Source organism: Xenia sp. Carnegie-2017, unplaced genomic scaffold (genome assembly GCF_021976095.1).
Source record: "Xenia sp. Carnegie-2017 unplaced genomic scaffold, XeniaSp_v1 HiC_scaffold_23, whole genome shotgun sequence".
NCBI classification, from domain to species: Eukaryota; Metazoa; Cnidaria; class Anthozoa; order Malacalcyonacea; family Xeniidae; genus Xenia; species Xenia sp. Carnegie-2017.
The window spans coordinates 4,331,091-4,343,167 of record NW_025813486.1 but is presented as its reverse complement, the minus strand read 5'-3'; the positions used below and the strand labels follow the sequence as shown (position 1 = coordinate 4,343,167).

Here is a 12,077-nt window from a genome sequence, read left to right as displayed (position 1 = left end):
TATAATTTACAATGGTTTATTTAATAACAAAGGTTTTTTATAATAAGAACTGACTTATGCAAGAATATACATGTATGGAATTTTTCATTAATGAAGGAAAAAAATCCATTCACAGTTACGAAAATCGTGTCTTAATCATTGGCATTCAAATCCTGTCCTAGATACGTGATTCTATATTCCTGAGTTAAGACTTGTTAAACATTATAAGATTTAGCAGTAGTCCTTTGGAATTTGACTTATTTAAATGTTATTATGTACTCTGCAAGAGGTTCTTATTTATGTATTTTTATTTCTATAACAATTGTTTTTAGTCAGTGATGTATACTTAGTTATAGAACTAGAATGTTCTACATAGACGTCATTAATGTTTTATAATACTATTTGTTGAAAGAGATCCTGACTCACTCTTCATCTTCGTTCACTATTTAAATGTGTTTACGTAACAAAACTTACATGGATAAAAGATTGATGTAACAATAAGGTATGAATTATGATTACCATTTTTAACTGATATCAGGGGCGGATCTAGAGTATGTCAAATCCGTCGCGCGACTGATGTTTGAAACTCAAAAATTACCTATTCATATTAGTTAAAAATTCATTAATTATTCTTACTTTATTATCGCATTTACTTCGTGATAAAAATCCAGCTATATTTATTATTGAAAACTAATGACTAATCCAATGAATATCTCCTTGGTAACCAGATCAGTTGAATTTTAATTTACCTGGAATAACCGACTGATAAGCGGGGTGACTTGACTGGTTCGACGGATAAAGGAGTCTATGAACGTCAAAAACGCTTATTTCATTGATAAAAAGCCAGATCAGTGGACGATCTGGAATAATCTCGACCGATAAACGGGGTGGCCGTACCTATAAGGGAGTCCACTTGCTATCGTGTAATTGGTTCGTTTAAATTTTTGTCTTACTGTGATTGGTTTGACCTATTTCGACTGATAGCCAACTGAACTAACATAGTCAAGCTCACTGTCTGAATTGAATGTTTGATCGTTTCATAATAATTTTCTAAAGCATGATAGAAACTGAACTTCAATCAGATGAAATTTATGGAAATCTTTTACAAATTTATATATTGACACGAATGCTGCTTTCTAAACTGAGAATTTTTTCAAGAGGGCGAAAAATTAATGGATGAATTGTAAATGCTTGGCAAAGACGATCTCGCGAGCGACATTTTAGTCATTGATGTTCAAAAGCAAGCCAACATTGTTTTGTGTTGTATCAGCAGAAATTTACATCCAAAATCTTAAGTAAAGGACAAGTGAAGTGTATGCATAAATTTAATATATCAAAGTCAATTTATGCAAGTGTGTGATGCGATTTATGTTAATATGGCGTATGGTAAGCAGATTGATGCTTCTAAAATTGTTGTTGCCGAAGGACTTTTAGCTATGATTTGTTTAGTGCTTGGGGAATCGTGACCGTTATATGGCAGCGAAATCCTACATTCCTGCAAATATATTTCAATGGACAAAAAGTCTGTAGCCATAAGGCGCCATACTATTATTTACTTTATCATAAACAAATTTTTTTGTGGCTTTTCAGTTTATGATCATTGATCATTCAATCATTGGACAGTTATACTACATATTGTTTAAGATTTGAGAAAACTAACATTGATTGCATGAGAAGCTGTTTACTATAACCTGCGATTTTGAGTCTTCTGATCCATGAAGCTTTTTATTTTGACAATTTGACTGGAATGGTATTAAACCTTAGTATTTCACATACATGAAATGTTGTCCCATGTCACATATTGTCCCCTTTTCTAACTGAACACCTCATGTAGAGATGTAAAGGTGTGTTAATCTACGGCTCATACCAGATTGTTTGCCATGAATTCCAAAAAGCTATTGATGTATGAAAAGCATTTTGACAAGTAAAAATGTCTTCCTTTGTATGCAGATAAACTTTGAAATTTGGCAAAACAGCAAAGTATTTTTCATGATCACTAGGTAATTTTTCTGATGATCATTATGATTTCTAAACTAAAGTATTTCAGATTTACATTTAAACGAGCTTTGATCATATGAAAAGATATTTGTCATAACCAGTAAGCATGACACATGAACCAATTTTAACATTCATGTAATTATATAATTAAAGACCTGTTGGTTACATTCTGTTTCTATTTGATAATACAATGCTACTAGTGATTGCTATATAGCACACCTTGATAAAGATAATAGTCAAGTGAAATGCCTAATAATCATTTATGGCATTAAGCTGTCCTTAACTGCAAATTTTCACTCTGATAATTTTTGCTTAATCTGTGGCAGAAAAAAATTTTGAGTTTTTTCTCAAAAGGTGAATTTGCTAGTACTGATGTGGAGATGGGTAAAGGGTTACAATAAACTTGCATGGTTTGAAGTCTGAGCTTTTCTATATCTATGAACTGTCACTTGTAGTACCAATTTTCTAACTTAACTCATTACATAGAGGTTTGAATGGGGGTCTCTAGGGGGGTCTATGCCTGACAACTTGGTAGAAATTTTTAAAGGCTATATCTGTTTTTGAATATAGCATTATTGTAAAATAAATTTTACGTTTCTAGACATGCTAATGAGCCTAAATATTTGGCAAAACATTCAAGTATTGTTCACTTTATTTTATTTTTTTTTGAAAAAAACGTAAACAAAATGTGTTGTTTTTACGCAAAAACGATGCCCACAAAATACATTTTGTAATGTTCTAAAACGCTGAAAATGGCATTTTTAAGGCTCTGAAAATCAACATTTCTCAGGAGAGATAACCTCAGACCCCCCCAGGTGCGGAGCGCCTCCGACGTTTTATGACTGATGTTTGAAATATCGTAGATCCGCCCCTGACTGATATGTATGTGGTCGCGTTCTTTATATTAAATCTCTCATCTTTGTAAGGTATGTGACATGTAAAGAACTTAAGCAAACATAATTTTGTCTACACGGTCGTCATGTATGAAGTCTTATTTCTAAAACGTAGGTAATTTGTCGAAAGTAAAGCGAGATTCAGAAACTATATTACTATTTTTACATAACAACTTTGCAACTGGCGCATCTTGATAATGCATGACTAAACATTCAAGAGAAATCATATTTAAGTTGATACACCAACTTTCTAACTATTGGCAATAAGCTGCATGGTATAGGGCAGTAAAACCTGTTCATAAGTATGTGCGAGGCAGAACATCATGAGAACATTTTCTAAATGTAGGACGCTGAATTTTTTTTATAAACTATACTTGTCTATAGAAAAAAGGGGGATCTGTAAAAATTTATGTAGGTGGGGGGGAGTTGGGAGGGCACATGTCCAATCATGCATCACCTCCCTTCTTTGCTGACGCCACTTTTGACTAATCTCTGTGTGTCTAGCATAATGTTCATAGTTGTATACAACAAACCATTTCTTTTATAAGTAAGGAAATTTGAAAAATTTGCAAAGCCAGACACAGGAAGAATGTATTTACACACAGGAAGAACTCGACCGAATATATTTTTTGTAAAATGTTAATTCATGCAACACAGAGCTTTCAAAACTGTACTTTTGATCATATGTTAGTTTAACAGTGTTAAAATTTACTTTCATTGCATCCTTTACTAATATATGTATAGTGTTTTTTATTGATCATAGGTATTTACAATTGCGCTCAGTTGATAAATAAATTGTATTGATAATTTACAATGGATTATTCAATAATAATGGTCTTCTAATAATACGACTCTAACGACTTTTGCAATAATATACATGCATGGAATATTTTTGATTAACGTCGTGAAAAAATTTATTTAAAGTTTCAAAAAATTGTGTCTTAATCAATCACATTCAAATCCTATTTTAGAAAGATGATCCCTTTGAGCCTGAGTTAAAGCTTGTAAAACTTTATATTATTTAACAGTAGTCCTTTAAAATTTGACTTATTTAAATGTTATTATGTACTCTGTATGAGGCTCTTATTTGTGTATCTTATTTCTATTACAATTCTTTTTAGCCATTGATGTATACATAGTTATATAACTAAAATGTTCTCCAGAGATGTCATTAATGTTTTATATTACTGTTTGTTGAAGGAGATCCTGACTCACTCTTCATCTTCGTTCACTATTTAAATGTGTTTATGTAACAAAAACTCTCATGGATAAAAGTTTGATGTAACAATAAGGTATGAATTATGATCACCATTTTTTATCTGATATGTATGTGGTCGTGTTCTTTTTAATAACTCTCTTATCTTTTGTTAGGTATGTGACATGTATAAAACTAAAGCAAGCTTAAATTGGACGACAAGGTCGTCAGATATGAAGTCTTACTTCTACAACAAAGGTAATTTTACAAAAGTAAAGCGTGATTTATATCCACATCAAGGACCTAATAAATTAGCTAAGGAAACATCTAGATGAAGTATGAATAGACATGCATGAGAAATCATATCTAAGTTGATATATCAACTTTTTAACTATTGACTATAAGCTGTATGGTAGGAAAAACAGTAAAACCTGTTCAAAATTAAGAGGAGGAAGAATAGCATGATTGCATTTTCTACATGTAGGACGCTGACTTTTCTTTACTTACCTTTGCATTCATCTCTAGTGGATACAGTATCTGAAGAGGCCTGCTTATGTGCAGTAGCTTTCCCTTGCCAACAACTTTGACTTCCGCTTCTCTAACTTATCTTTTCCTTTGATCAATCTCTCGATTCTCTCTTTTTTTTCAAAATCCTCTTTTCAAACTATCCTTAAACAAAAAGAACTGCATCACATACTTTCGGACACAACTACCCTTTACTTTGCAAACCTTATGACCTCCACCTTAATCAAAATGCTTTCTCAATCTCGCTAAATACCTAAACCTACGCTTGTATGCAGAACTCTTTTGTCTGGAATAGATGTTAATCTTCTTCCAAACATAATATGTGCAGGAGTCAGTACATCTACATTCACTTCATCTTCATATACATAAATCAATGGTCTAGAGTTTAACGTACTATGTACCTCAACTAATGTTGTTAACAATTCTTCCTTGTTCAATTTAGCGCTACCCAACACCTTCTTCAGACAGCCTTCCACCGATGCTACCATTCTTTTAAAAAATCCACCCCACCAGGGTGTCCTCCTCAAATTAAACTTCCATATCAACCGATTACCTTCCAAATATGATTTTGCTTCCTTATTTTCATAAATCTCCTTCGACGCTTTCTCAGCTGCTTTAAATGATTTGGCGTTGTCCTAATATATTAGCGAGGTGCTCCCAATCTAGCAGTAAGTCTTCGCATACAATTCAAAAAACAACGTGCACTTAAACTATCAACTAAATCAAGACAAATTGCTCTTGTAAAACAGCAGGAAAATAATGCGATGTATACTTTTACCATCTGTCCTCCTTCTTTTGCAATCAATGGACCAGCAAAATCTACTACTACTTTAGAAAAGGGTGGTGAATACTGAACTCTAAAATCTGCTAAATCCGCTTGCACTGGTATTTTATAAGCCTCTCCTTGATGTGTTCTACAAATCCTGCAATTTCCTAACACTTTCTTTGCGATGTGTCTGCCTTGTTTCCCAATATTTGCCTCGTAGCTGAACAAAGGTCGCTCTTACCCCACTATGATGAACCTTCCTGTGGTAATCTTTAAAAATTAATTCGGTTAAGTGATGATCCTAAGGCAATAAAATTGATTCTGTAACTTCTAGTTCTAAATCTGACACTTGCAATGTTTTAGTCTTGTTTGTCCCGAGTTCAACTCTTGCCTTCAAATTGTCTACAAATCACCCAATGATAGCTATGACCCTTATTAGTCTCTTTATATAACTAAATTTGCTGAATTTTATCACACAATCTTCATCTACTACCTGTGTGTTAGCCAATACTGTCTTCTCGACTTCCGCAAGACTTTCCTCTGTAGTTTTAACCTCTTTTGGCATTGGCCAATCACAATGGGGACCTTTACAACCACTTCAGTTCCTTCCATCAAAGTTCACTTTCCTTTAATTGTGATGCCGTAACTCCACTTGAACCTAAGTCCGCTGCGTAGTCTACACCCGGACAATGTTTCAATTTATCCTTCCTGCTCAATCTTAAAATCTTTTAACTCTATGGCACAATAACTGTTTCCATTTTCCCCTATTACCGATCCAGCACAATCCAGTCATACCGTCAACCAATAGTATGTACCATTAAATGGAACGTAACCTTCTAAGGCCGACTTAAGTGTGTCCATCAACTGTTCTAATATTCTAGCTGACATCTTTTATAGTTTGGAATTGTCTGCAATTTTATTGGCGCTATCCTTGTTTTCGACGTAAGCAACTCTACGTGGTAGGCACCGTTTAGCTCTGTCACAAAATATACGACTACACAGTATGCCTTTTGACTGGCATCTGCGTACCAATGCCAGTAACAGTTTACCTTACTAAGTAAATTACCATAGACACATCTCGCCACAACTAAATCCCTGACTCTGTCTAAATCTTCTATCCACCTCTCCTAACGTTTTTTCTTGTCACCTTCCAGATCATTATCCCATTCAGCTCTCTCATTACACAGCTCCTGAAACAATAACTTAGCACAAACTACAACTGGACTTAAAATACCTAAAGGATCGATTAATCCTGCAAGTATATTTAGTATACTTCGTTTACTTGGAATGAATGCCTTTCTCTTTCAGCCAATTTCCAGAGGCTAAATTCAAACGATTCGATTTACACTCCCATCCCAATCCTTGTACTTTCTCAAAACTTCCACTGATACTATTTTCCCCGACTGATGCTTTGGCATAAGTTTGCTCATCAACCACTTTCGAATTACTAAATTCCGCCCTACTTTCCTCTAAAATTCTTCTTTCTCTCTTTTCTATTTCTTTCAAAACATTCTCATCCTTACTTAGCCACTTCCTAAGCCTAAATCTTCCCGCAGCCAATCGCTCACTTGCTGACTCGTACAACCTCATTACTTTCCTCTTGGATTGTTCACCGGACACTGGATCATCGACATAAAAGCTATCTATGAGTTTTTCAATAAATTCCCTGTCTATCTCTATGAATAAGTTATTGTCATTTTTGCTTTTCGACCATTTTACTGCGTTTTTTGCTAATTTCATGGCTAATTCGTACGCGTCACGGTAAATAAGCATAGAAACAAGACCTTGTTTTGTTTGAATATAAAAAAGAATTTCATTGTTTTAATTGCTTTGCTAAGAAAAGCGAAATCGTCAAGGCAACAATGCATCTAGTACAGCAACCAAATACAGCATCGGCAAGGCCTGACACAATGTGCTTCAAGACAATATTTTTAACATTTACATTGCTATATAATTGGCAACAATTGGTGGGGGACTCGTTTAAATGTAAAAAGCTCATCAGAAAAACAACAAGGCTTTTTCGCTTAAGTTGACCGCCAGTTTTTTTTGGATAGCATGCAGTTTAGCAGACACCCAAAGCGCTTGTATGGGAAACGCGGGCTCGTTTTGGCTTATGATTATAAGGTAGGGCTGGGGTCAGTGTCCAAGGTGTCCGCTAGGCTGCAGTAGTCCGGAACGAAACACACTAGGCAGTCACAACACCTGCAAAACAGTGTAAATTAGCAACAATTACACTTGTCATTTCTATAGTAGTTGATCTATCTACACATGCTTCAGTAGTTTTTCTATCTACACGTGCTTCAGTAGTTCTTCTATCTACACGTGCTTCGGTAGTTTTTCTATCTACACATGCTTCAGTAGTTGATCTATCTACACATGCTTCAGCAGTTTTTCTATCTACACATGCTTCAGTAGTTTTTCTATCTACACATGCTTCAGTAGTTTTTCTATCTACACATGCTTCAGTAGTTTTTCTATCTACACGTGCTTCAGTAGTTTTTCTATCTACACATGCTTCAGTAGTTTTTCTATCTACACATGCTTCAGTAGTTCTTCTATCTACACGTGCTTCGGTAGTTTTTCTATCTACACATGCTTCAGTAGTTGATCTATCTACACATGCTTCAGCAGTTTTTCTATCTACACGTGCTTCAGTAGTTTTTCTATCTACACATGCTTCAGTAGTTTTTCTATCTACACATGCTTCAGTAGTTTTTCTATCTACACCTGCTTCAGTAGTTTTTCTATCCACACGTGCTTCAGTAGTTTTTCTATCTACACATGCTTCAGTAGTTTTTCTATCTACACGTGCTTCAGTAGTTTTTCTATCACACGCTTCAGTAGTTTTCTATCTACACATGCTTCAGTAGTTTTCTATCTACACATGCTTCAGTAGTTTTTCTATCTACACGTGCTTCAGTAGTTTTTCTATCTACACATGCTTCAGTAGTTTTTCTATCTACACGTGCTTCAGTAGTTTTTCTATCTACACGTGCTTCAATAGTTTTTCTATCTACACATGCTTCAGTAGTTTTTCTATTTACACATGATTCGGTAGTTTTCTATCTACACATGCTTCAGTAGTTTTTCTATCTACATATGCTTTAGTAGTTTTTCTATCTACACTCTATCTACACACGCTTCAGTAGTTTTACTATCTACACATGCTTCAGTAGTTTTTCTATCTACGCATGCTTCAATACTTTTTCTATGTACACATCCTTCAGTAGTTTTTCTATCTACACATGCTTCAATACTTTTTCTATGTACACATGCTTCAGTAGTTTTTCTATCTACACATGCTTCAGTAGTTTTTCTATCTACACATGCTTCAGTAGTTTTTCTATCTACACATGCTTCAGTAGTTTTTCTATCTACACATGCTTCAGTAGCTTTTCTATCTACACATGCTTCAATAGTTTTTCTATGTACACATGCTTCAGTAGTTTTTCTATCTACACATGCTTCAGTACATCATCCTTTACACTGACCATTTCTTCCATCATATCTATCTTTAGAAATTTAGAATTTTTGTCCATTCTTTAGGTTGCAAACCTCTGATTCCATACTTCTAAATTTGGATATTATTTTGCAGCATACACCTTCTCTGTTTGAGTGACCTTGACTACAGAAACGACCTCGAGTAACATGACTTGACTCGCGAGTATTGAATGGCGAGTGAGCTAGTCAATTGCGAGTCACTCGAGAGTGACGAGTTGCGCAACCATTTTCGCGTATTCAGTTTGAGCATAGCATTGGAGTGACTCACAAACATTCTTCTCTTTCTATATATAGCATTTTAAAAACGGAAAGGCTTTTCTAAAAGCTCAGAAACGATTTATGACGTAGCTCTTTGACATGCAGGTGCGACTTTTGATTATTTTTATGTTAACAATTACAATTGTAAATGCAATAAAATTGTGATTAAAATGCTAAAGTTTTTAAGAGTATTTTAAATTCTCATCTTAAAAAGTTGAGCATAACCGAAAAGTAATATTCAACAAATCATTTTATGTAAATGATTCCCCAAAAATACTATTTTATCAACATAAATTAAAAACTTTCGTTTCAAGTAAAATTTATCAAAGATAGGTAAGATTATTAATTTAGTAGCTTATGGTCTTCTAAAAATTGATGAAAAGTCTCTAAGATTACCATTCAATCCTCGTAGCCAAAGAAAAAAACGATAATGAGTTACAGCATTTTGCAAAACAAATTCATTTACTAAGTTATGTTTGAATAAACGCATTATAGACTATGGTTGGCATTACCATAAGCGTTACATGGTATATTCAAGAAAAGGCTATCAGCTAGAACACTATACTATATTCTTAGAAACAGTCTAAACGATATATAAGTCAAAAAATGACGATCTAAGATTATAGAAATCTAAATTCCTATGTCTGTCTTTTGGAAAGTCACGTGAACTGTCCAGTAAAGTACTTGATTTCAATATTGTTGATACATCATTTTTTTGCAGATAGAATTAAGAGAAAAAAGAAACCTATTTTACATTAGGCAAATAATTAATGTTGTTCAAAAGGAACTTGCTTCATTTTTCATCAAACAATGGAACTTTCATTACAAATCATCTCATGGAGAATGGGATAATACACCCAAAAGTGGGAAAAAATTTTGCTCTTTAGAATCAGGAAGAACTATCAAACCAAATGTCCATCAAAAATATCAGGATGGAGACACCAGTAAGTGGGACTGTACGATATTATTTGATGCTATACTTTTTTCAAATTCAATTAAAAAGCATCTTGATAAAAACACAAAGGATGCTGTTCATGCACTTCGTTGTGAAAGAAACAGCGACGCACATTGGTATGAAAGCAATTACTCAGATGATGAGTTTGATGGAATAGTCAATATCATTGAAAAATCATTTCAATATTTAAAATTTTCCCTCGATGAAATCATTGCAATAAAAAATCATCGAAACAAGTTTAATTCATTTCAAGTTCTGCCTTTAAAACCTAATCATTTTGTCGTTGAATGCACTGAATTGCGAGATAAAATTATAAGAAATCTTGAAAAATTAAGGAATGATAACAATGATAAACTGACATATTTTTACATCACTGGTAATCCTGGCTGTGGTAAATCTCAACTTGCAAGACAGGTTTGTGAAAAATTATCGTGTGATTGGAAAAATAGAACTTCGTTTGTAATGACTCTCGATGGAAAAAATGAGGAATCTCTTTTAAAATCTTACTGTGAACTTGGGTACCGTTTAAACTGTGACAAGTATATAATTAAAAATTTTAAAGATGAAAATTGTTCCATCACAGACAAAGTGAAGAATTTGCGATCATTAGTATCCACACGATTAAAATTCTGGCTAAATTGGTTGATCATTGTAGACAACGTGGAACAACTCAGAAAAATTTCTTCGTTACTTCCCCAAGTAGGTGATCCCATGTGGATAAATGGACAAATTATAGTAACAATCCAGAACACAGATGCCGTACCTCAAGGCGATGAGTTTAACAAACATATTTCTATCAAAAGTGGAATGAATGATAGGGAATGTTTTCAACTATTGAAGCATTACACTATTGAACATGCTGATGATCAATTGTTAAATGAAGTATCTCACGCATTAGATCATCAACCGCTGGCTTTGGCTAATGCTTGTTGTTATGTCAGTCGTGTAAACAAAGCAAAATGCTCATTTACTTGGAAACAATATTTAGAGAAACTTTATTCAGAAGAAGAAGAAAACATGGACGCCACTTTTGTTAAATTTAATTCGGTATATCCTAGAAGTATGTTACAAGCATCACTTTTAGCTGTCAGACAAAATGCTGAAGAGTCCTTAATAATAACAAATGTTATTAACTTTTTTTCCGTGATATCGTTTGATCCTATACCACGAGACATTATTGTTTTTTATGTTCAAGAAATTGATCCCAAACACTCAAAGGAAGATATATGTCTTCATTTAAAGGACTGCTCATTGTTCTTGCATTCAGAAAATAATGACATTAGTCTACATCGCATTGTTCACAAAGCAATTATTGTTTATCAATCTGAACATTCAAATGAAGAACATGAAATGGAAACTAACGTTGATCAAATATCTAAAGCACTTTACATGTTTAAAGAGAGAGACGACGAAATCAAATTAGTACCACATCTTGAAAATATTGTTCAATTATTAAAGACCAACAAGACAAAAATCAACATGAACACTTTAGAAATTTTCAAATATTTTGTTGACAAATTAAGACATTTTGGAAAATACGATCTTGCTCTTGAACTATTGGATAAATTTAAATCAGAAGAATCTAGTTATGACAAAGCTTGGTATTTTAATATCCTCGGTGTTTTATACCATGACACCGGGAAATATAGCAAAGCTAAAAATCATCATGAAAAGGCTCTGGAAATTCGAAAACAATCGTTAGGTCCAAATCATGCTGATGTCGCTAGGTCTTTAAACAATCTTGGTTTGGTGTATTATAAAACTGGAAACTACGACAAAGCTACAGAGTTTTACGAAAAAGCACTAGAAATTCAAAAACAATCGTTAGGTTCAAATCATGTTGATGTTGCTTTGTCTTTAAACAATCTTGGTATTGTGTATAGTGATACTGGAAACTACGACAAAGCTATAGAGTTTCATGAAAAAGCTCTGGAAATTAAAAAACAATCGTTAGGTCCAAATCATGTTGATGTCGCTATGTCTTTAAACAATCTTGGTTTTGTGTTT

At 33.7% G+C, this 12,077-nt stretch overlaps 1 protein-coding gene across 1 annotated transcript; it reads left to right on the top strand.

Annotated features, from left to right (window-relative positions):
- Positions 1 to 465: 465 nt before the first annotated feature.
- On the top strand, positions 466 to 11,728 carry LOC124448236. The gene is made up of 5 exons (XM_046999233.1): positions 466 to 481; positions 4,242 to 4,323; positions 9,152 to 9,220; positions 9,837 to 11,492; positions 11,720 to 11,728. Exons 3-5 carry the CDS (start codon positions 9,215 to 9,217, stop codon positions 11,726 to 11,728), a joined length of 1,671 nt encoding a protein of 556 aa, XP_046855189.1. The 5' UTR covers positions 466 to 481; positions 4,242 to 4,323; positions 9,152 to 9,214.
- Positions 11,729 to 12,077: the final 349 nt, after the last annotated feature.